We start from the raw sequence: 25,036 nt of genomic DNA, 5'->3' as shown, positions 1-25,036 counted from the left end.
TCCTGTGCTTCCTGAGGGGGGGGGGGGTGTTAAATCCTGCAGCTTCATCTTGCAGGGTCAGGTCCGGCTGCGAGGTTCACTCAGGTGCCGGCTCTTTGTGCCTGGCTCCCATTTAGCGTTCCCTCTCGGTGGCCTCTTCAGCTTCCACCACAGCTTGGAAAGGAGAGTAGATGGTCTTGGCATAAATGGCCAACCCATCACCTATGGCTCCCCCCGTGGGTCTCTTCTCTTCCTCCATCTTCCCTGAGTCTTTGCATTGCCTGGGCTCAGGTCAACACTGGGGCTCAGGACCCCAGATAGCACCTCAAAGTTCGGGGGAGCTGGTAGAGTTCTTTAGAGGGAATTCGGGTTAATGTCAGGGTTCCAAGTAACACCCATAACAAAAGAACACTCGGAGGCTTGAGTTTCCTAAAAGTTTCATTTTGTCCATCCAAGTGTTTGTGGGTCCTGCACAAGTTCTAAAGCAACTTCCCAACCAATCCTCCTTACCAGCCCCCTCCCCAAGCCTATATTTCAGAGGAAGGGGGAGCTCTGGCCCCAGCCAGCAAACCATTTCCTGTTGCTCTGCAACCTTAATGCAAACCAGACCCCAATTCTGAGCCTCAGCTGCATCTCCTTTTGCAGTCAGGAGGAGGCGTGGTCACAGAAGGAGGAGACAAGCTGAGAGTTTCTAGGATTCCTGGCTGTCCCAAAGGCTCTGGATCATTCTCCTCCTAACACCCAGGTAAGCAGCATAGGAGTGGGCTCCTTTCCATTCCCTTCCTTTCTATGTATTCCCTTCTATATTCTTCTCATTTCTCCTCCTCCCCTCACTAAAATAAAAGCAGGAATGGCTTTCTGTGTTTGGCCACTCATGGAGTGATCTGATGTCCCCCTTAGCCAGCTTCATAGGAATCTCCAGTTCTAGGATCTCTAACTGCATGTCCAAACTGCAGCCCACAGGCCGCATGCAGTACTGCCAATAGCAATAGCACTTGGGTCTATATACCACTTCACAGTGCTTTATAGCCCTCTCTAAGCGGTTTACAGGATCAGCCTATTGACCCCAATAATCTGGGTCCTCATTTTACCCACCTCGGAAGGCTGAGTCAACCTTGAGCCTGGTGAGATTTGAACTGCCAAATAGCAAGCAGCGGTCAGGCAGCAGCAGTACTGCATTCTAATCAATGTACCACCACAGCTCAGCTGGTAACACAGTCCCACAAGAAAATAAAAAATAAAGGAAGTTTGTTATCTATATACATTAACTACAGTATGTATTTTAGAGGCGTATTCCTCAATGTGCACCAGGGACCACTTCCATGGAGAGAGGTTTTTCCGTGGACCAGAGAGGTCGGGCTTTTGCGTGCTCCCTGCTTCGCTTGTTTGCACAGCCCGCTGGCATGCCACAAACCAGTTCCAGTCCCCGAACTTTTAGAGGCAGCCCAAGACAATTCCTCTTCATTCAGTGTGGCCCAGGCAAGCCAAAGGCTGGCCAACGCATTCCAGTTGGAATGCTTGGCAGAGAGCTGGGACTCCGCTTTCCTTCTGCCCAGGGTCCAAGCTGGGTAACTTCCTGACTACCTGTGGCATTTAGGCAGGCAGGCAGGGCTGGGCCAGTTTTTGGCCCTTTCAGCAGGGCAACCAGAGCAAACATTTCATGCTCCTGTGTCTGAAGGCCTCCAGGGGGGAGAGGGAGGCCTGGGCCTGCCCAAACCTCAGGAAAGCTGCTTTCCCTGCCAGAGGGAGGACAGTGGGGTGCATCCCCTCTTGTGCCCTCATGAGTGCTGGCCCTTTGGGAAGCTGGGTGCAGCTGAAGGGCCAAGATGCCAGGGAGGCCACGGGTGCCTGCCTGCCTTTCCATCCCTTCCTTGGAGGGAATCATTAACCAGGGCAACTGGAACAGGAAGCGGCTGTTGTCCTGGGAGACCAGAACCTCGCCAGCCGCTTTTCCCCGACCCCGTTGCCCATCACGAGGGAGGCAGCGCTCCAGCCGAGGCAACCTCCGGGGAAGGCCGCTTGCTGGAGCCGCCGCGATTGCGGCCCCGCATTTCTGGCGTTTCGGCCATAGCCGGGAGACTCCTGGAAAAAGGCGGCGGATCTGACTGCCTCTGCCCAGCCGAGGGCGGCTTGCCCACGGGAGAGGCTGGGCGGAGGGAGGCCAAAGCCGATCGGTCCCCCCGGGCGGGACTCCCCTTGTGTTTGGAGTCATGGACGTCAGACGAAAAGTATCCGGGCCGCTCGGGAATGCGCCCTTCGGCGCCAACCTTCCTGAAAGGCTGGGGCGCAGGCTGAAGACCGGGCAGGTTCTGAGGCCGCCTTTTCTGAGTTGAAGCCGCTCACCAGACGGCGCCCCCGGGTCTTCCACAGCTTGCGCGGGCGGGGAGGGAGCAGGCGGGCGGGGCTCCCTCTCGGTGGGCAGGACGCCGTTCCCCTGGTCCGCTGGAAACCGCCCCGGAGGCCGTCCCAGCGAAGGACGGGCTCGTATCCTGTTAATCCCACTGAAAGTGGCTCTGGGGCGGCGCCGGGAGCGTCCCTTCCCCCGGCCGCCCCGCCTGTCCCACTCGCTTTCTGTCCCGTCCCCCCCCCCCGGACTGGCCCCGCGCGCGTCTCCGCCGAAACGAGCGCCCCTTTCCACTCGCACCAGACGGTCGGTCGGCTCGGCTCCTCAGCCCCGGCCGGATCCTCCCGCGGGCCCTGCCTCCCTTGCCGCGATGGGGAGCCGACGGCCACAGCCTTGAAGGTAACAGGTAAGCCGCGGCTGCCGCTCCTGGCGACGGCACCGAAGCAGGACGCGCCTTCCAGGAGCCGCCGGCGCTTCCCCGCCTCGGCTGCCCCGGCGGCGGACCTAGGGAGGAGGGCTCTGTCGACGAGCGCCGGACGAGCGCTCTTTCCGGATCGGCCCGGCAGCCTGCGCTAGGCTTTGCCTTCGGGCCGCGGCGGTTCGTGGGTGGGCGCAATCTGGCGGGGAGGCAGGCAGTCGAGGCCAGTGCGAGTTCAGAGGTTGCCTCGCTCCTTCGTGTTGCCGGCCACGACTCCACCCCACCCGCAAAACGGACCCCCTTGAACCGGAGCCGCGCCTCTCTGGAAGAAGGGATCCCGGGCGGCAGCACCTTTTCGCCCATCACCTGGACTTGCTGTTCCCCGAGCCAGGGAAGGGGGCGGTTATGGGGCGGCGTTCTTTTTTTTAGAAGAGAAGAGAATTCTTTATTGGCCAAGAGGGATACATGAGGCGTTTGTCTTCGGTGCAGATGCTCTCAGCGGCCATAAAAAGACACAATACATTCGTCAAGAATCCTAAGGTGCAGAACTTAATGATAGTCACAGGGCACAAATAAGCAACCAGGAAACAATCAACACCAATAGAAATCCTAAGGATCCAAGCAACAAAGTTCCAGTCCTGCAGTCATAAGTGGGAGGAAACTGCCCGAGGAGCGCAAGGAGGGGCGTCACCTGGCAGTCCACGAGACCCCGCAGCCCCGCCTGGATTGGGCGCTGCCCGGCCGCGGCTGGGAGCGCAGGGAGTGGACGAGTTCCGTGCCGCTCGCTCCCTCCTTCGCCGCGTTGAAGCCAGGCGTCTTTTCTGGCGGGGAGGGGGTCGCCATGTTCTCATTAGCGCTTCCAAGAGTCGTGGTGTCTCCAGCTCCGGCTCTCTGAGGCTTCGCTCCGCCCGCCTTCCTGCTTTTCCTGTCCCGACTGGCCAGCAGCCCGTCCTAGCCGAGGCTCAGCAGCCTCGTGGCGCGGGAGAAGCCGCGGTCTGGTGTTGTGGGGAGGCTGTGGCGCTGCTGGGGCTCCCTTGGGCCCTGGAAAGAAGCAGCCTGGGACCTCTTTAAAGCTGCCTACTGAACAGCGTTCTGTCCTCTTCTGGAGGGACTTCGGAATCGGTGTCCTTTGCAGCTCTCCAGATGGTGAAGAAGCCAATGGCTTTGTAGAGTGAAGGCAGCCAAAGCTGACCCATCCATCTAACGAATGAAAGTGCCTACAAATACTTGTGCATATCCTTGTGTCCAGGTCACACCCCTTGAGTGTTCATGAGAGGAAGTTTCCCCCAATGCATCTTCTCTGCCCACTTACCTGCGGGCAGCCTCTGGCAAGGAGAGGCAGGAGCTGGGTGCTTCCCTGGGTGAAAAGGGCTCTCCCCAAAAGGAAGATGCCTCTCTTTGTTCAGCAGTCCTTGGATGCTCCTTCAGGGCCGGTCACAGGGCAGGGAAGTGGTCACAGGGCAGGGAAGTCCTCTCACCGTTGCCATCTGAACAATGCCGCATAACAACAACAAGGAGGGTCTCCTCACAAGAACCGCCCGGCTGGTTCCAAAGCAGTGAAGAGGTCAACGTAACACATGGAGTTGCTGCAGATAGTTGTCCTTCCTAGAGTTAGGAGGACCCTTGAGTCCAGTCCCAGTTCTCTGTAGTAGCCTCAACCCAAGCTTCCCAAAGAGATGGCCGCCTGGCTCCATCATTACACAGCCAGGAAAGGGAAGCTGATTCTTTTTACCCTCAAATTGCACTCCCTATTAAGAAACACTTCAGTTGACATGGGGCTTCCTGTTCTGTAACTTAATTTTATTATTTTTCTTCTGCCCTTTGAAAAATGGAGGACAACCTTTTATGCTTCTGTGTTGCATCATTTTCAAATATTTATACCTATATCTATATTTATATTTATATCTCTTCTCCACTAAACCTTCCTAGTTCCTTCAATTTTTTTTCTCATAGAATGTAACTTTCCAGTTTCTTGAAAATCTGTTTTCTAATTATCTTAGTTGTTCTTTGAATTTGTCTGAATCCTATTATTTAAAGTGTAATGTCTACAATCGGACATGAAACAGGATCTCTCCTTTATAATAAACAAGATTAGATATTATATGCAAAACCTAATATACAAGATTGTGTAATTTGAAAAGTGCATATTTCATTGATAGCCATATTTGCCCCTTTTGCAGCTAAATCACACAATTCAGCCTTATTCAGTTTGTAATAAACTATTTCTCCAATTTTTTCTCCAAGTATTGTTTCCAAGCCAACTATCTCTGCTCAATACTTTTGCATTTGATAACTGTTATCTAATAATGTCTATGTCTCTGTTAAATATATTGTTATTTTTCAGTTTGACAAGGGAAGCTAAATCGTGCTTTTGCTGTGGGGGTTTTTGGATGGGGGGTTGCTTTTGAGTCTGTTGGCTACCTGGACTACTCTCTGCAGTTCTCTTGACAAAAGTTTTTCAGGAGTGCTTTTCCTTTGCCTTCTTCATCCCAGGACTGAGAGAGAGGGACTGGCCCAGGGTTGCCCAGCTGACTCCATGGCTAATGTTAGACCTCTGGTTTCTAGCCTGGTGCTTAATCACTGCACCACCTGGCTCTCCTTCCTGTGTTAGCAGAGGGCCTTTGGCCATCTTCAGTGAGCAGGTGCTACAACAATTCCCTTCTATTGGATCTTTCCCTATGGATGGATGGATGAATGGGTGATCCATCCCTCTTTCTAGTTGCTGTAGAAGATGTTCTTTCTTGGCTCACATCTTCACTAAACTTCTTGTGCTACCAACGCTCTATTTTACTCCCTGGCTGGAGTAGTTTGCAATTGTGCTTTTAATACTGTATGGCCTTTTAAGAAACTTTTGTACTCATTTCCCCATCATCATCTTTTTTCTGCTTATAATTGTTTTGAGTTCATTAAAACAGGAAGTCCAAAGTGTAGGAGGTTTGACTACACTCAGCTAGTTTTCTTTAAGGATGAGTATTCCTGCTGTTTCCACCAGCTCCTAACTTTTTCCTGTTGGTTAATATCAGTTGAAGGACAACTGATCCCCCTGTGCCTTCCTCTGCCTTTTGAGGGATGGAGTTGTCAGGGAGTTAAGACAGCAATTTTCTGGAAATATTAAGTTTCAGGGTTTGTCTTCCATTGTTATTCCTACATGCTTCTTTGACAGATCTAAAATTAGCTTTTGAACATATCATTCACAGCTTTTTTTTTTTTTGATGTGAGGTAATATATCTGGGCCATAGTTTAATTTTAACTAATTCCACCACTGTGTTTGACTGAGGCATCCCTTAGATTTCTGGAGATGTGAATATTTATAATATAAAGTGCAGTCTCTCCCCCCCCACCCCCATTTTATTGTTTTGGTTCCCTTTTGACCAAGTTATGCTGCTCACTTGCTATATTCTAATCATTGGAATTATCCTGCCAAATTTATTGCACTTATCAAATCTTTTTTTCTTCCTGGAATGAAAGTTCCCTATCCCTCACCCGCTGAGTGAGACGGACCCCGAATTACTTGGGTCAAGCCCATGGCTGTCATGGAAGCCATGAACTCCTGCGCTCTGTCAGAGTGCTTGCCGAGCGAAGGCAGGTTGAAATCCCCCAGCACCATAAGCCTGGGGAACTCAACTGCCAACTCGGCTACTGACTCGAGGAGCGAGGGGAGAGCTGTTGCAACGCTGATGGGAGGCAGGTACGTTAACAACAAGCCCACTTGACCCCAAGGTCTAACTTCACCAATAAGGACTCACACCCGACAAGCTCCGGAGCAGGGGTCCTACGAGGAACCAGAGACCCTCGGATAACAATGGCCACTCCCCCACCCCTTTCCTGGGGTCGCAGCTGATGAACCACCTGAAAACCCTCTGGGCACATCTCAGTGAGGGGGACTCCTCCTTCCGGGCCCAGCCAGGTTTCAGTAATACATGCCAGGTCTGCCATCTCATCTAAAATTAAGTCCCAGATGTGGGGAGCCTTGTGAACCACAGATCTGGCATTTAGCAGCAGCAGCCTGAGACCAGGGCCCTGACTACTCACGCCATCTGGCCTTGGAGTGGGACTAATAGGGCCGGAAGGGGGGATCTCTGTGACATAACGAACCCTCCTTCCCTGGTAATGGCTAGCCCTAAAGTCCCCGCCATATCTGCCCCTCCCAGTTAGGACCGTAATGCTCCGGCCCACTCCCGTGTCCATGGGTCCTCCACCCACCCCCATAGCCGCCGTGTTCCCCGGCAGGCCCTTCGAATCATACATTCTAAGGATGGGATTAAACCTAGGCCCCCCTAACACATCTGCTAAGCACTCAGTGTAGGAGGTACCTGGTTATAGTCCCAGCGTTCTCAAACATACACAGTCATACAATCAGGCAATCCCCACAAACAATTTAAAAACACAAATACAACAATATAAAGATAAAAGTGGGTACATTCATTCAACCACAATCATAACCACAAGCACTCACCGTACATTAAAATTCGCGGAGCACTGCGCTAGTGCGATATAAAAACGATGGTGTGAAGATGAAGGGAGAGCTGCTCCGCTCTTCTCCCTTCCTCAATGCCCCGGAATGACATCCACGGCCAAAAAAGTCGATAATATGCAGGTCGATTGTAAGTGGAGGAGGGGAAGGAATAGACATCCGATGTTAACAAACAGCAACTTTTCAGTCTAAGGTCCAAAAGATTAACGGACCACGTGCAGGGGGGTGGCTCTTCTCCCTCTCCTGAGGTTATACAAGGTCCAAAGCCTGGGGGGCCACAGTCTGAAACTGGCTTGAGCTGCTCAAGAAGATGGGGGAGAGAGCGCCAATTTTCACGGTGCCAAGTCCTCGCCCCTACGGCTGCCATCATCTATCGCTCCTAACCCTAACCTAACCCCAACCCTACTCCTAACCCTAACCCTTACACCTAACCTAACACTAAACCACACCCTAACCCTCACCCAATCTTAGCCCTACACCAATCCTAATCTTAACTCTAAACCCTAAGGTTAGCCCAACCCTAATCCCAACCCTAACTCTACCTCCAACCCTGACCCTAACCCTAACCTCTATCAACCCTTCCCACAGTCCGAGTGCACCAACAGATGGAACACTGCCCCTATACCTATACCTATCTACAAACCTATCCAAACTATCTATATCTACCTACACCTATATCTACCTATACCTATAACTACCTATATCTATCTCTACCTATCTCTACCTAACTATCTAGGGGCAATGGCGGGTGGCAGGCGGACCGGGGGGGGGGGGACAGCGGGTAGAGCAGATGCTCACAGGCCAAGGCGGAGAAGAGTCAGTGATGGGTAGGGAGATGGTAAAGGCTCCCCAACAGCAAGGGGGGGCAGCGGAGCAACGCCAGAAGAAGACTGCGATGGTAAGGAGGCCAACAAGATGGAAAAGGAGGGGCGTCCAGGCCTCTCTTCTCCCCAGACTCAGAAATGCAGAATGATGTTAACGCTGCTATCGGCGCGCCCTCTTCCCCCCCACTCCGAGCATCACAACCAGGCAGATGAACGGTCAGTTCTGGTGAGTGGCGCTTTTTTCCGCAAGGCCCGCAAAGGGCGGAGAGGAGGGGCAGCAACACGGCGAACAGAGTAGAGTAGAGAGGGGGGGCATCCAGGGACGGCGACGGCAACCACAGCCAGCCACCTTATCCACCGATCCCGAAGGTCTCCAACACCCCCCCCCCTTTCTGGATGATGATAAATGCCGAGTCCCCAAGCTCACCGCTCTGTCGGAGTTGGTCCCCAAGCTCACCGCTCCGTCACAATCAGTTAAAGCAGAGGAGGGAACGCCAGAAATTAGCAAATTGCTGCGTTCAGCAACGCGGCACTGCCATCTTCTCTTCTGCGCTGCAGATCCACAGTTCCAGGCCACCACAGTTCCGCTGCTGGGGAAACGACCAGAGGCAGCTGTTTCTCAAAAGCCGATCCTCACACACTCCCTGGATCTGAGCCCTTTCAGGGGCTTTGTTTAAAGTTGTAAGAGACTCCGGAGGCTCTTCTAGATCTTTTTTTTGTCACCGGCTTCTATGGAACGAGAAGCCAGGCAGCCATCCGGGTCCCGCACATGCGCAGAATAACCCTTGTTACTCAGTCACCTTCCTCATCCTTGGTTTCTGCTGAATGTCCTAAGAGTTCAGTCACTGTCTTTCTCCTGCAGGGCACATGCAGCCTTATACAAAGGTCTTCTACCTTTACATCTCCAGCCCTGACAGAGGTAGCTTGAAACCCTTCTGATCACTTGTAGCATAGATCCACAGATTTTCTGGGGTACAGTCCATCTTAAGAAGAGAAGCTAAGCTGGAAGGGACCTTGGAGGTTTTCTAGTCTCCAACCCCCTGCTCAAGCAGGAGAACCTATACTATTTCAACTTACATCTATACCACCTTCTACAAGTCCATCCTCCCCAAATTAAACTTGTAATGTTTTCCCTTTCTTGACCTCTTCTCTGGAACGGAAGGAAGGAGAAAATGTTTTGAGCCAGGTCCCAAAGCCCATGGTGCAGTCATTGCAGCAAAATTTGTCCCCACCAAGTTGTTCTGTAAGTGTCCTTGACATGTAGCCAAGAGACCAGGCCTGGGTGGCAGCAGGATGAAGCTGTTCGTCCATCGTTTTTGAAGAGGACCTTGGCATCTAATGGGTTGTGGGCTGTTCATGGTGTATCCGCAAGTGGCTGGTAAGGCCTCTACGCACACGGAATGTTCTGCCACAGGTTGGGGGCAGCAGGATCAGAAACCTCAACATCCAGTCAGTGGTTCTTCCTCTGAGATGGAGCCATTCCTCGGAAGCACCAGGAGGCTTCCTCCCTCCCTTGCCTGCTCCGTTCTGCAGCTTGGAAAACATTTGAAGGACCAAAGGGAGCTAAAGCAGAGGGGAAGGGAAAGAATCCATTTCCTGTCTGATTTGGCTGCTGGCTTCCATTTATTCTTGGCCTGCCTGAAGAGGGCAGTTGGGCTGGGTGACTGTCACAGGATTTGGCAGCCTCTGCCAGGACTCCCATGATGCCTCTGCAGGCCCCGGGGGGGGGGGGGGAATGGAAGGAGGAAATCAGGCTTTGCTTGCTGGTTAAAAGGACCCTGTTTTGCTGCCATCCCAACTTCAAAGCTCCTTTTATAACTTGCTTCATTCTGAGTGCTATGGAAAAACTGGTTGTGTCTCTTGTTGGTCTGATTTCTTGAAAGCAGGCAGGCAGAGACGGTAGTTGGGATCCAGCCCATCCTGCTCTCATATTTCCACCTCTGAGATGGGCAGATGTGAAAGAACCACTGTGGCATCACCTGAGTGAAGTGAAAAAAGCATTCAGCTTCTGTTGTGCTTCAAGGCACCAGAGCAGGGGTGGATTTCAGCTCTCAGAATTCCTGAGCCAGCCTGGTTGTAGAGGGGCCCTGGTTGCCCACCCCTGCACCAGAGGATGCATTCGGCCTTGCAAGAAATGCCTAATATTTGGTCCCTTTTGTGACACAACAGCAAATACTGTACTCTACCAAAAAAGTCACCTTTGCTGAATGCCTGATTTGACACTGCTTTGCAAGTATGTTCCAGAGGGTCCCTGGGGGCCCTCCAAGGCTGCCCAGCCAACCCACCTGTAAGCATGTTAGCATTCAGAATTCAGCTGATATGTATTCCATGGCCAGGAGGTAAAACATTAACTTTAGATCTTAAGTACCTGTAAAACACTGCACTCAACTCCAACCTACTTTCAGCCATGGAGACTCCTGGGTGACTTTGAGTCACTCACCCTTTCTCACCCCAGCCTACCTCACAGTTCATGCATTTGGGAACCAAATGAAAGACAATCAGCCTCTAAACTGCAGGGATTGGACTAGTAAGGAGCAGATTATGTTTTAATTTTTAATTAATTAATAGCCAAGACAAGCCAGCTATCCAGGTGAAGGGCTTTGCAAAGTCCAGCATAATGCAAACCATCCTCACTGCTGAAACTCCATCCCCCTCTCTCCAGGTACCACAAAGGCATCGACTATGGAAGCGGATGGCGAAGGGGAAATGGAACTCCTGAGTAGCAGCATTGCAGCCTATGTGCACATCCGAGGTAGGTGGGCAAGTGGGGCTTGGTTGAAAGGTGTGTGTGCCACCAGACTAGATAATGTTTGAGAGCACTTGATGAGTGTACAACATGCTTGGTCTGGCTTAGCAGGATCTCTTGGAAGTGACAGCCCAATTATCTGGGAACTGTTTTCAGGAGCCGGTTGATGCTGAAGAATTAGACGGGGTCCATGTGGCTATAAGCTCAACTACATGGACTCCTGCTCCTCCTGGTTGATCAGGGATCCCAGGAGTGATATTTATTTGGGTTGTGTGGTGGTTAAATGCCTCTTTGCAAGAGGAAGAGGCATCACCTGTCTCAAATGATGTGATGGTGGACCCCTTCTCAAGGGGGTATCCTTTTACCCCAACAGTATGAAACAACTTCCATCAGCCTCCAAACTTCCCTTTATGGGGAAGATCATTGAGAGGGTGGCTGGCACTCAACTACAAAGCCCAGGATGAAATAGATTATTTGGACCATCTTCAATCTGGATTCAGACCAGGATACAAAACTGAAACTTGTGACTCTTGTAGGTGACTTTCATGGGACTAAGAGGAGACTGGTGAAACTATTCTGGCCCTCCTGGATCTTTCAGCAGCTTTTGGTACCATCAACTATGGTATCTTTCTGGACTGGTATTGGGGGGTTTGGGGTGGAAGGCACAGTTTTGCAGTGATTCCTCTCTTTCCTTCATAGCCAGGTCTAGTGCCAGACCCTTGCAATGTGGGATGCCTCAAGGCTTGAGTCTTTTTTGAGCTCTCCTCTTTAAATCTAAACCGCTGGGGAGGTCATCCATGGGGTTATACATCCACCTCTCTCCAGGCAGGTGATGCTATGCAGTGCTAACATGGAGGCAATGGGGAGAATTTGGTTTCTGTTCAACCAGTTGAAGTGCCTTTCACCCCTGCCCCAGCCCGGGTAATATGTCATTTTTGATTCCGGATGGGGTTATATTCCCCTGGACTGAATCATGGCTCCTGCTCCAGAAGGAGGTGGCAGTCTTGCCTAGGTGGGCTTTGCACAGATTGAAGCATTGCTAAAGCCTTGGTCACCCCCACTTCCCCGGGCTTGGATTACTACAGTTTGTACTGTTTTTCAGGAGACCCTGGAGAATTTCACTTTTTCACCAATTTATGGGCCACGGCTGCTTCAAGTGGAAAGATTATTTTGCCTGTTGCTTTGCTTTTCTGATTTTTAAAATGAACTTACCTTTTGTTGTTTTAAGCCTCGGTGGTTTTGAGGCTGTTTCTGATTGTTCTCTTTGAAGTCCTTCCAGGAGGGAGAAATGGTGGTGATAGTCCTGTTCAATCCCTTTAGTCTATACCATTTTATGGGGAGATTGCTCTTCCCTCCTTGCAGCCTGCTTGAAGAGTAGCACAGAAAGAACGAATGACAGTCCACCAAGGAGCAGATGTGTGACCAGAGATCAGAGAAGCTTCCTGTTCTTGTGCCCCAGAATGTTGGATTCAACTCCCAGGGTGCCCAAGCAGCCGATTCCTGTAGTGCAGAAGCTGGGAAGGATTTGCCCAGTGAGCCCCCCCTCCATCTACTCTCCTCTCCCACGCCACCATGTCTGACCTGCTCCTCTTTGTCTTGCCTAGATAACCTGGAGAGTGTGGGCCTCTACTTTGTGCTGGGTGTCTGTTTTGGTCTGGTGCTGACACTCTGCCTTCTGGTCATTCACATCTCATGGCACCCTCAAGCCATTCCACACAAGCGCCGAAAGAGCCTGCAGGACTTGAGTGAGGATGAGGAGGAGGAAGAGGAGGAGGAGGAAGAGGAGGAAGACACAACCAACCACTCACTTGCTGTCTCCCCCTTAGCCATGACAGAGCTGCCCCTGGTATCCCCCAGCACCCCGGATGGAACCCTCACAATCAACGTCTTTGCTTCGGCTGAGGAACTGGAACGTGCCCAGCGCCTGGAGGAGCGCGAGAGGATCCTCAGAGAAATTTGGCGTAATGGGCAACCGGACGTTCTGGGAACTGGGACTGGGACCATTGGGAGAGTCCATTACTATTGACCAACCTCTTCTTTCATCCCTAAACTGAGTAGGCAACTGTCCTACACTCCTTGAGGCACTGCAACAGTCACGGACCTTGAACGAAGGGATAATGGCCGGTGGGAGAGGTCTTCCCCAGTGTGAGTGATTCTGACTGGGAGCACCACACAGAGCATGGGTGGAGAGCTTCCAGGACTATGTCAGGGACACTAAGGGGTTCACTCCCAGGTACCTGCTTCTCTGACCCTGTGGGGGTGGGGAGGAAGGGAGTCTGTCATGGGTTCTGGAAAGTCCTCATGGCACCCCTGATGGATCTGGGAGAGAGAAGGCTTGAGGGATTTTGGGCCTGCTTGGTGGAAGGATGCAAGATCTTTGGAAGTAAAGCCTCCAACCGCTGAAGAAGCTGGGTTCAGTATGAACAGCCCTGCCCAATCTTAGCTGAGCTGAGTTCAGGGCTGGCGTTATGCCCAGGGCTGTGCTCTGCACCCTCTCTCTTCCCACAGCAGGTGGGCAGACTCTTCTCCCAACTTTCCATACCCCCCCACACAGATATAATTCCTTATCTAAAGTACTGTATGTTATCTCAGGCTACTCTCCTATAACATGGTGACTCCTGGAGTTTCCTCTGCAGTGGGATTTCTTATTTCCTCAGAGGGGTTCAGCAGTGGGAAGCTGCCTCTAGCAGACTGAAGATGGAGCTGACAGAGACCGGCTGCAGGGTCCCCATGCCCAGACATTTTGTTCTGTTAGCTCCCCACTGCCTACAAGGGTTAACCGATTGGTAGCAAATATTCCATTTAGTGTGTAAAACTTTGCCTTATCTTTTATAAAACAGAATTATTCCAGTGCTGTAGTTCTTGTGGTGCTCAGTGCTCAATCCCTTAGGCTGCTTGTGGGTGTCATTCTTCAAAATTGCCCCAGTGCTGAGGGAGGGGGGGAGCCACTAGTTTTGTATCGCTTGGGAAGAGTGGCATTGATTCCTTCCAAGGGAGCTTTTATAATACAACTTCATTTGAATCACATGCCAGTTCCACCTCCCCCCTCCTTCCATGGAGGATACTGATACTTTCCTGAGAAGTTTTGGTTCTTTAGGTCCCAGGCTTTTGGGGGAGGGGGGGACAACACCCCTTGCAGAGCCTTCTCGGTTTGTGAGCAGCCAGCTGTTCCCACTCCCACGCTTCTTTTTCCCCTCCTAAACTTCCAGAGATTCCCTGGTCTTCCCCTTGGGGGTGGGAGATGTTGACCCTCCTTCCCTGCTTTTCCTTCAGGGAATAGATGGCTTTGTCCTATAGCCAGAGAGGACTGTGATTAGGCTGTGTGGATGTTGGGTGTGAGTGTGTGCGCACAAGGGCATAGATGCAGTTCATGGAAACAAGTAGCTGTAAAAGAAGTTAATTTTGTCATCCCTGACAAAGCAGATCCTGGACTCTGGAGAACTGAAACCCCCTTGCTGAGGGAGGGGGAGTCATTGCTTCTTGGATAAAGAAACTCCTCCACGCCCTCCCTTTCCTCCAGGCTGCCTCCCTCCCCCCCACCAGGAGTAGTAAAAATAGCCTTTCCACTCAGTCCTGTTGTAACTTGAACCAGATGTTTGCCAATGTTTTCCTGCTGCGCAGTTTCCTGCAAAAACCGTTCAAGAGACTTTTGGAGTGCTAGAGAAGGGGAAGGAGAAGCAGCCCTCCTCAGTTTTGGAGGGAAGAAGCGGAAGTCTTTTCCTTTGAGGGGGGCAGGAAGGCAGCCCACTCCTTCCCCACCTATAAAGCCCCAGTTTTGCCATCTGTATTTTACGCTTTAAAATACAGCCAACTCTGATTTGTTTCACGTCAAGGAAACAAACTGCTTGTCTTGGACTGTGGAAAAGCCCTTGGAATCTGTGCTATCCCCACCCCCCACCCCGCACATGTCCACATTCTTTTCCCCGCGCCTTGGTGCAAAGCATTCCTTCAGTTGGTTGTATTTAACAGACCTAGAATGGTGATTGGGCGATCCCCACAAAATGATAAAAGGATGGTGAGAGAGATGAAGGCTTAAAGGGGGTTCTTCTGAGGCATTGGTTTTCTTGGTTGAGCTGGGATTGGAAAGGAGGCCACAAGGCCCATAATCAGAAGATACAAGACTTGCAAGAGGGTTTGGAGATCATCTAGTCCAATCCCTGCCCATTGAAGGATTCCAGCACTGAAGTCTCCCTGACAAGCTTCATCAAGTTTCCTCCCCAAATGAAGGACTTCCCATCTCTCTCTGCTAAAATCGATCTTGAAGATTGATGGCCTGATGTTCCTCTTATAAAAGTTGATGCTCCCCTATGGTGTTTGCTATCCCTCTGCTCATCTGCAGATTTGATTACTGGGTTGTCTTTAAGCCCCCACCCAGGTCCTCTTCCCTTCCTCTGGAGGATGCCTTCTCACGGAAGAGATCCTGGCTCCTCTTTAGGCTTATCAAAATGCTCCTGTTTCACCTAAGTTGGGTGTGAACGTCTAGCACAGCAAAACGTTGACATCATTTCTTTTACAGGTAGTCCTCCACTTATGACCACAATCGAGGCCAAAATTTATGTTGCTAAGTGAGAAATTTGTTAAGTGAATTTTGGCCCATTTTACAATTTTTCTTGCCACATTTGTTAAGTGACTCACTGCAGTTGTTAAGTTAGTAACCCGGTTGTTAAGTGAATCTGGCTTTCCCATTGATTTTGCTTGTCAGAAGGTTGCAAAAGTGGATCATCACATGACCCTGAGATATGCAACCATCATAAATGTGAACCACTTGTCAAGCATCTGAATGTAAATCATGAGACCATGGAGACACTGCAATGGCCGTGTGTTAAATGGTCACTTTTTCCACTGCCGTTGTAACTTCCCACAGCAGGGACGTGCAGTCAGGAGAGGCAGGGCCTCACCACTGTCATCATGAAAAGAAAAAAAAATGTAAAAGGAAAAAGGCTGAGCTAGTTGCTGCCAGTCACAGTGGATGACTCTGCTTAGTGATTAACTGTTTTAAAAAGCCTCTAAAAAACTACAGGAGGCGGGAGAATGAGGTGCCTCATCTAGTCTAACTTTATGATCACTCGAGCAGAGCTAAGCAAGGGTTAAAAGCCGAAAAATTCCTGACATAATGAGGCACGTCATTCTCCTGCCTCCTGTAGAGGGTGTTTTTTTAGAGGCTTTTTTAAACAGTTAAGAAGAGTCATCCACACGGTGACTCTGGCAGCAACTAGCCCAGCCTGACTCTTGCCTTTTTCCTTTTACATTTTTTTTTCTTTTCATGATGGCAGGCAAGAGCAGAGTTGAAATCCTCTCTGAAACAGCTGGAAAAGGTATGTGATTGCATGCAGAGCTACGTTGCCTTCTCTCTCTCTCTCTCTCTCTCTCTCTCTCTCACACACACACACACACACACACACACACACACACACACACCTGGATAAAAGTATATAAGCCCAGCTTCACTGATTACAAGTTTGAAAAGGTAACTGTATTCATCCACCAGCCAATGCCATCTGGCTACGACCTGGAGGAGGGCCTTCTCTGTTGCAGCTCCAGCCCTTTGGAACGAACTCCCTGCGGAGATTCGGACCCTCACCTCTCTCCCTGCTTTCCGAAAAGCCGTTAAAACCTGGCTGTGTCGGCAGGCCTGGGGTTGATGAGCTCCCTTCCCCTCTCGATAGGTGTGGTTGTTGGTCATTTTAAATGTCTATTTTGTACTTGTATGTTTCCCCTTCCCGTTTAAGTTGTTCGCCGCCCTGAGTCCCTTTTAGGGAATAGGGCGGCATATAAATAAAACTTAAACTTAAATGTGATTCCATCTGCAATCAAAGGCTTGGATCAGAAGGCAGCAGGGGAATGGCGGGGGGGGGGTGTATGGCAGAGGAGCTGCTTTCAAGCCAATGGAAAATATATCCAATCCAACTTCTGTGTTTATGTTTGTTTGAGAGCGAGTGAGTGAGTGAGGGATCCAACTTCTCTCTCTCTCTCTGTCTGTTTGCAAGAGGGGGGAGGGAGGGAGAGAGGGAGGAAGGAGGGGGAGGGAGAAGAAAAAGAATGATGGAAAATTTTTTCGCAAAGGAGAAAAACAAATGCTGTCGCTTTAAATCGGAACTGAGCATGCCTGGCTGTGGAATTCTGGGAGTTGAAGTCCACAAATCTAAAAAAAATTGAAACCTGTCTCAGTGCCTCACCAGCCATAAACCTCACCGCATGTCACTGTCCCACAGTCACTAAATGAACTGCTGGTAAGTCGAGCACTACCTGTATTCAGCTCCTGCAGTCCAATTCCAAGCAGTTAATTCCCCCTCCCCAACAAAAATCTCTGTTCGTCCTTTAATGTTGTTCCTTCACACAGGAGCCGCCAGAGGACTATGAGTGCTTAGTTTAATTAGTAGCCTAATTCATGCAACTAGTCCTTCTGAACCATGAACTCTGGATTGCAAAGAACCCATGAGGCTGTGCCCAATGCTGACCCCAAAGCAAATGACATCTTAGCAGGGTTCCCCACCTATGGCACTGTCTGAGGCCCTTCCTGCCAATGCTCCAGATGGACGAAATCTTGGTGTCTCATTTGAGAGGTAGAGGACTAAAAGGGAACATATTTTTCCCAAGGGAATCCTTGCATACCCCTTCCCAATTTCAACCAATGCTACCCAGTTGTCGTTTCCCCCCCTCCATTCTTTGGAACCCCAAGGGAGAGAGCTGCGGGCAGCCAGCCTGCTGCAGCCCATGAGCAGAACAGAAAGAAGCATTTCTGGTATGGGGCATGGCGTGTCAATCTGCATGTTGCATGGAGGACAGGTGGCTAAGTACTTTAACAAGCCGTGATGGCTTATGACAGGAGGGCACTGCTTTATTGATTAATGGGAGCTGGGAAACCAGGAGTCTCAAGTGGCTGAATGGCTAGAAACCTAACAAATATAGGGTGGTGCTTAACTGATTTCCTGGCTGTCACTCTAGACCCGTACATAACCAGGAGCAGCATCATGACCATGTGACTGATCTCAGGGTCTGGATTCACCTGCTGCTCAGCCTCTGTCCATGGACAGAACACTACTAAAGGGCAGGCACCTTCCAGTGAGAAAAGCCAGATAAACATAGGACTTGGGCTGGACCAACTGCGGCATGGAACAGAAAAAGAGATGTCGGGAAGGACGTCACCCCTAGTCCAAGCAGGGCAAACCCCAGCTGGAGAGGCAGGCACGTTGGGCAGCTTCGCCATCCACAGCGCGGCCCTTGGGAGCAGCCACGGAGGCCCAGCCTTGCCTGCAGTCCCAGACAGCAGATTGGGAGACTGGAGAAAAAGAATGCATGGGTGCCCCCTGCTGCTGGAAGCCAGAAGCACAGGCCATATAGGAACCGTTCCTCACTGCTGTCCACGTCTGTGCACCCCTGGATTGGGCTTTATCTACATTTTAAATGCAGCTGTTGCTGCACTACACTAGTGGGCAATTGCTTCTTTTGGAAACAAAGACACCCAAAAAGGAGGTCAGAGTTCCTGACTCTGCCCAGATAGTGCGGGCTATTTGCTCAGAACATGAAATAACAGGAGTTGCAAGGGACCTTGGAGGCCTAGTCCAAACCCCTGGCCAAGCAGGAGACCCTATACTTGTGAGGTAGCACACGGCACCCTCTGTGTGTGCATGAGAGCCATTGTCGCCCCAGTTCAGCTCCACCTCCCACCAGCCAGCTGATCTTCAGGTCTCTGTTGCACATACACGGGGGGGGGGGCACATGCAGGGGGCAGGGTTGCATGCGCATTGCACTTTGGGGGTTTGGCTGAGCGCATTTGCGCGTGAATGCACGCTTTGGGCACTCTGTCCGGAAAGAGTTAGCCATCACTGCCGTGCACCATGTCGGACCAATGGCTGTCCAGTCTCTTCTTAAAAGCCTCCAGTGATGGAGCACCCAGAACTTCAGGAGGGAAACTGTTCCGTTGGTTAATTGTTCTGTCAGGGAATTTCTCCTTGACTCTGGGTTGCTTCTCTCCTCGATTAGTCTCCAAGATGCCAGATATGAGTCATGTTAAGCATATTAAATGCATGTTAAGTCCAAGGAGCAAAGGAAGACCCTGCAATCCAACACACTTGATCTGCACAGTTCCTCCCTGTCCATTCTAAATTGGAGGCTTTCAGGATTTTACATCTAAGCCTGGCATAAGCCATACATGACTCCTTCTAAGCTGAACTGTGATTTGCTCGATGTTGGTGTGCCAATACATTCAATGAGCCACAAATAAGCAAAGTAAGGTGTATTGTGTAAACACAGACTAAACACTTGTGCAGAGTTGGATCTAATTAATACTTGGATGGGAGAGCAGCACAAACTGCCAGGGTTCTAGAAATACTAACAAAGCCTAGAAGGAAGTAATGACAAATCCTTCCCAATTGTTTCACCCCAACCCCTCCTCCACGATAAGGACCTTTATGTAGCCACCTGGAGCTGCTTGACTTTGATAAAAGGAAGCTTTCATCTCCACTCGGCAGAATCCCAGGCTCTGTAGGAGACACGCTGGCCACCAGCCTGGTTAGTTGGTTAGTGCCTAACAGGCCCTTTCTGCTTTTTTCCCCCCAAATGAAAAATACTTCCCCAGAACCTTCCCCATTCACCCCCCCCCCCAAGAGCCTCAGTGATCCACTTCCCCACTCTTCATTCTTAATCATGGTCACCCTCTCTGCGTGGAAACAAAACCCAACATGTGGCTCCAAGTTCCAATGGAAATGGACATACTTTGCTGTACCAAGCAGCTTTCGAACACATCCAATTCCATTCTCCAAAAAAAATGTAGTTATCGTACCTTCCCTAAGCCGGTGCTTGTCAACCATGGCAAAGAGGTGTGGACCCAAACTCCCAGAATCCCCACCCAATCCCTAATTCTGGGAGTTAAACTCCATGCCTTTTCAAGTTGCCATGGTTGAGAAACACTGGCCTAGGCCAATATTCAGGCAAAAAACCCAAACCACCCTTGTGTTGCAGGTCGGGTCTTTTTCTCAGCATTAATGCACATTTTTCAGAAATCTGCCATGGCTTCCTTCTGTATTGTCTGCACACTGGTTTTCCCCTACCCACTCCCTGGGTGCCTTCAGGCAAGACTCTCTCTCTCTCTCTCAGGCCAGCCCACATCCCAGGGTGGAGGTAGGATAAAATGAAGGGAGATCCTCTCAGAAGACACTGACTTCTTGAGACAGAAAGCAAATACACTTTAAGAATAAAACTGACTGAAAGGGCCTGCTCCTCCCTGCAAAGCCGAAGCTGTGAAAATGGGCAAAGTAAATTGAGGTGCATGTGACTAATACTGGATCATGTAAGTCAATATTTGCTTTGATTAGGAAAAGAAAACTGGAACACAGTGCAGTTGGGTCAGTCCCTGCCCCCTAAGAACCTAAAGGTTTAAAGCTTGCACCATTTGATGTCATTCCAAGCTATTCTTTATGATAAGGGTGATTTTTGGTAAATTTACAAAATTCTGTAGATGTAGAAAACTATAGGAATGGACAGAAACAGCTAAATGGATTAGGAATGGAATCTGAATACCTCACAGAACAAGTTATATAAAGCAAAGCAAATTTTTTGCATTTTTCTTCTTCTTACAGAAAGTTGCTTTCTGTTTTCCTCCAGTACAACCTGAGGAATTCTGAACACTCTCACAGGCTGTGTCCAATCTTCTTTACTGGAAGCAATTGGATAGTCCAGATCCAGCTTTTGCTGCTCTTTGTAACCGAGTACTGAAACAAACGCTATCAAGCATTCAAAGGCTAGTGAGACAGAGGTGGGGCCACATAGCTACTGCAACAAGAGGCTGCAGGGGCACTGAGCTACTCCACCCAGAGGGAGATGCCAGTTATTAAAGTACAGAGTGAAGCACAGAGCCTCACATCCACCTTCATCCATGCGGAACTCCCCTTTTCAGCTTGAACAAAAGATGTGATCCACAATGAGCATTTTCTCACTACTTCTGAGGACTTATTTTTATTCTTCTTTTTTTTTTTGCTGACAACTGTAATGTGCAAGACTGTTCACAGCCATGAAACAAAAGGATTAGTACAAAAGCAGTATGAAATGATATGCACAAAGTTCAATTCAACTTAGTTTTATTTTAACAAGGAGGCAAAACAAGAATTTGCTAAGAATTTGCTCTGCTAAGCAGGAACTGCACCCGTCCCACAAAATGAACTCACAGAGGGAAAAGTAGGGGAGCCAAAGGAAACATGGCAAAGCCAGATTCCTGGGGGAATAATTTCTCCACACAGCAATCAGAATCTCTCTTGTGTGCCTCGGAGTAAGAATGCTATATCTACCAAGCATCTTTTAAGCACTGCAGATTTAAAGCTGAAAAGAATGAAAAGCCAACTGTCAGCAAGTGACCATGGCCACCACACAAGTAAATGAAAACTGCTTTATAAAAAAAGGTTAATATAATAAGAATTCTCATTTTTATTCATGCTATAGGCTTTTTTTAATCTACTATATTCAGAAGTTTCTTATAAAACTGTGATCCTGAAAATGTGTTCAATTTGACATTGGGAAGGAAAAGAAGTATGAAAGGAGTCTGGATGAAAAAATGAAGTTGCTAACATCATTCAAGAAGAGATCTGTAATTGGATGAAAGGAGGAAAATGAAGTTCCCCACTGTGCCATGCTCTCTTTAAAATTTCAGCAGAAAAGGCGCGCGCGCGCGGGGGGGGGGGGGGAAACCTTTAAAAGATAGAGTTTTAAATTCAGTTGGGGAAAAATTCCTGTAAATTAAAAACGCTAGAGAGTTTGGTCCCAATAGTTTCTATTCAGATGTTTATTCTTCCCCCCCTCTATTCATTATATGTATATATTCATGAAGAGCTTTCTGAAATTAACCATTTAAAGGCATATTGTCAATATATATCTAAATGCTTAAAATAAAGGATTTTTTTTTAAAAATCCACAAACAGGAAAAAGGAAAACAAAAGAGCAAGTCATTACTCATCTCTATCACCACATTTAAAAAAGACAGAAATGATTGCCAAAAATAGCGGGCACAACTCTACCGTCCTCCAGGGTCACTGAGAAATCAAAGAGCATGAAAACATTCAACTAGCCAATCAGGATCGAAGACGCCCCCCCCCCCAATCCTCGCGTCACCAGCGGCTCCTACTCTGCCACAGGTGGGAGGACATCCTTGTCTTCCCTGTTCTCCGGCCCGCTCTCGTCGTCCTCTATCTCGCCCTCTTCGCCACTGAACTTGTCGTGAGCCCACTTGGGGCTGGTGCTTGACTTGCGATACAGGAATCGGCCCCTGCCTCGGGGGAAGAGGCCACGACCACGGCCCCGGTTCGCCCACTTCTCACCACCTTCGCCCTCCCGGTCATCGTGCTGAAGGAGAAAAAGGAGTCAGCTGGTAAGATCTGGCCACTGAGACCCCCGCTCCCCCCTCTTCCTCTGCCCCTGACGCAAATGGGAGGCTGGCTCTGGCGGGGAGGACCTCAATCGCAACCAGGCAAGCTCTGCCCAAAGGGTCAGAATCGCCCAGCCCCACCCAACGGGAGGAGGAGCTCACGCACCAAGTAGTACTTCTTGCTCTTGGGTGTGTATTCGGGGTCCCAGTCCTCCTCCCGGTTTCGCTTCTGGAAGTCAGCGCTGGTGCCGCTGTTGTTGGTGTTGCCGGAAAAGGTACCCCTTCCCCAGCCACGGCCTCTGGCCCGGAACTGCTGCTAAAGAGGAGGAGGCAGAGCAGGGCTGAGTCTCAAGCCCCTTCTCTGCCAATTTGCTCTGGGATGGGGGGGGGGCAATTACTCAAATGGGCAAGTAAAAGGGAAACCTAAATGGAGGGGTTTTCTTTGCCTCAGGAAAGGGCTTGAAGACAAGTGGAAGTCACAGGCTGCTTTGATTAAGTTCAACATTTTAAAAAAATCACTCTGGAGAGATCAGTCCGTGTTTATGCTCCATCAGAGTTTGGAAATATTGAGATATACTATTTTCAAACAGGGGCCTAAAGAGCTCAAAGCAGAAGATGATCTTAAGTCACAGAATGAGACACCTTTAGGGCCAAGGATCACATTTGGCCATGAGCACTGGAATGCAGGCTGGGCCAGGATAAAATCTAGATTAAATTAATTAAAATTAATTAGTGGCAGGTAATACAATAATTCTCGAACTGTAATAGTTTTTCTCCTTTTGTCCAACTAAGCAGTCCAGTGGTGATAATCTCTGGAGGGGCTTTGCAGGACCCAGGAGAGGTATACTCACAAACGTTCCTCGGGCTCTGCCTCGGTCGCTTGGGCCGGCAAACTCCTTGGTGCCAAGGCGGGATTTGTCAAAGCCGGGGGCAGGGGCCTCCTCCCGTTCCTCAGTTTCCTCAGGATACTCATCTGCTTTATAGGAGCGTGAAGACTGTGAGGATGAAGAGCTTGACCTCGATCTCTCCCGGACACGTCGGTGTTTCCTGGGACAGCAAAGACACAGAAGAGCTGGCTCGAAGCAGAATCACGGAGACTCTGTAATCCCTTTACTTGTTAGTGGGAGAGACACTATCTTAAAAATGGGTCAGGGCCCGCACTGCCATCTGTCCTATGGAAAACTGGAGCCAGAGGAGCCACCCCCAACCTTTCCAACTCTGCGGACCAGCAAGGGGGGGGGGGGGAAGAGGATGGTTTCGCACACGGACCCACCACTTGCACAAAGGGAGCTTTGCATGTGCATGCACACTTGCCCGCTACTTGTGCAGCCCGGTTCAGAGTCGAGAGGGCATAGCTGGGCAGCCACAGCCAACAAATGATACAAAGGTAAGTAGCTGCCTTGGTCCCACTCTCTCCCCAAGGAAAAGATCTAATTCCTGAAAACAAAATTACCACTCAGTCAATCCTTTTCCTTCTATAGCAGCCAAAATAAATTTATAGGTGCAATGCCTTCATTGACTGCACTCCATAAACAAATGGGCCAATAATTAGGTCTCAGATTTCTCTGTTTTAAGAGCAAGAAGGACAGTTGTTTAATCCCAATCTTGGGGAATCTTGCAAAAACACTGGCCATCTCTCTTCTTCCTTGTCAACATTTTATTTTTATAGCTATGAAAAAGACGGAACTGACTGTTGTCTGTGCTGCTAATTTATTAAACTGTATGTCATTAGACTCCAGGTGAACAATCAATGGAAACCAGGATACGGCTGCTTTAGCCCAGTCCAGGTATCACCAGAGAGAGTCCCACAGGCCTAGTTTCTCTTGAAAGCAGCTCTTCAAACGCTAATTCAATTTCTGCAGGACTGCAAAGCTGACTTCAGTGAAGCAGCTGCTAAAGTAAAAAAAGGGCACACATATTGTGCAAGGTAACCTGTTACTTTGTCTTCTTATATATCCTTCAATATCCAAGTTCTTAAAAAAAAGAGTGATTCATTTTTAACAGAGACAAGGGAAAGTGAGAACATTCTCAATATACCTTCATGGTAAAGGGGGTCTGAGTAGACAAAAACTCTGCACGAGGCCAAATTTGATCTATCTCCCCTGGCCCTGGAACAACATGTGAATTGCTCCAGTCTCTGGGCAAGTTGGAGCAGGAAGACGGTACAGAGTTAGATCTCATGAATCCTGGCAACTTGACAGAGCCCCATCCTCCTCTCTTAATGGGGAATAGAACCAAATCATAAATGTTGTTATTCTGCCGTCTTGAAACTGAAAAGTGTTGAAAATGAAAAGTCTTGAAAAGTGTGCTCTGCCCTGCTTGGATGAGGTGGCAGCTGGATCTGATGAATCTGCAGTAAAGGGGCATCAGGTTGTTCAATGTTCCTCTTGCTCCAGACCTCTTGAGGACAGGAAGGTTGGGAAAGACTCTCCTCATTACTAACCGGGGGTGGGGATGGGGGGGGGGGCGGTGTTCTGCAGGTCATGGAACCGTTTCAATAAAAAGGAAAGAATAAGACAGGGGGAGACAGGCTTCCCTCTGGCGTACTTCTTTTTGGAGCCTTTGTGAGGCCTCTCAGTTTTCTCTGCTGATCGTTCTCTTGAATGACTGGAAGGCCTGGACTCCACAGATTCTCTCGACTTTCCTCGCTTATCTTTCTCCTTATGTTTTTTACGTCTTTCAATGTCAAGGCGCAGGTCAACTGGATCATCTTTGTATTTGCTCTCAGCCTGGAAGAAGAAAAACAGCAGGAAAGGATTTTAAACTGAGCCTTTAGCAGCTTCATCACAGATGCAGCATTGATCTTATTTAGGGCAGGAACCACCAAGGACATCACACACCTTATGTTGCTGCTCCCAAACAAATTGTCTGAAAACAGAGAAACTCTCCCAGTCTTTC

General features: G+C 49.6%; 2 protein-coding genes and 1 long non-coding RNA gene across 7 annotated transcripts in view; 2 read left to right on the top strand and 1 right to left on the bottom strand.

The window, feature by feature from the left end:
* The first annotated feature begins 2,598 nt into the window (after positions 1-2,598).
* On the top strand, positions 2,599-13,635 carry EVA1B (eva-1 homolog B). The gene is made up of 3 exons (XM_014053750.2): positions 2,599-2,729; positions 10,702-10,791; positions 12,390-13,635. The coding sequence occupies exons 2-3, from the start codon at positions 10,722-10,724 to the stop codon at positions 12,809-12,811; spliced, it is 492 nt and encodes a 163-aa protein (XP_013909225.2). The 5' UTR covers positions 2,599-2,729; positions 10,702-10,721; the 3' UTR covers positions 12,812-13,635.
* A 1,967-nt stretch (positions 13,636-15,602) lies between these two features.
* Positions 15,603-21,179, top strand: LOC148043118 (uncharacterized). Its single transcript, XR_015698281.1, has 2 exons — positions 15,603-16,100; positions 20,364-21,179. It is a non-coding gene; the product is annotated as an uncharacterized LOC148043118 (long non-coding RNA).
* A 267-nt stretch (positions 21,180-21,446) lies between these two features.
* The window catches only part of THRAP3 (thyroid hormone receptor associated protein 3), a 49,831-nt gene continuing 46,241 nt past the window's right edge, over positions 21,447-25,036 (bottom strand). For 4 of the 5 annotated variants that reach the window (XM_014056524.2, XM_087727241.1, XM_087727240.1 and 1 more), the window contains exons 9-12: positions 24,686-24,867; positions 22,990-23,185; positions 22,305-22,454; positions 21,447-22,116 (exon numbers count right to left, since the gene is read on the bottom strand). In XM_014056524.2, the coding sequence (XP_013911999.2) occupies positions 21,895-22,116; positions 22,305-22,454; positions 22,990-23,185; positions 24,686-24,867 (750 nt within the window). In that variant the 3' untranslated portion in view covers positions 21,447-21,894. The remainder of the gene's footprint in view (positions 22,117-22,304; positions 22,455-22,989; positions 23,186-24,685; positions 24,868-25,036) is intronic. The other variant, XM_087727242.1, reaches the window with a different exon arrangement.

This window comes from Thamnophis sirtalis, unplaced genomic scaffold (genome assembly GCF_051295495.1).
Source record: "Thamnophis sirtalis isolate CommonGarterSnake01/CBP01778 unplaced genomic scaffold, rThaSir2_p1.2 scaffold_13, whole genome shotgun sequence".
Taxonomy (NCBI): Eukaryota; Metazoa; Chordata; class Lepidosauria; order Squamata; family Natricidae; genus Thamnophis; species Thamnophis sirtalis.
This window is presented reverse-complemented; position numbering and strand designations above follow the sequence as displayed.

What these genes read in the sequence shown, in the direction of transcription:
- EVA1B (XM_014053750.2), top strand. Translation starts at nt 10,722, where the DNA reads ATGGAAGCGGATGGCGAAGGGGAAATGGAACTCCTGAGTAGCAGCATT. An exon ending in AGCCTATGTGCACATCCGAG is followed by an intron (nt 10,792 to 12,389) that starts GTAGGTGGGCAA and finishes TGTCTTGCCTAG; the next exon opens with ATAACCTGGAGAGTGTGGGC.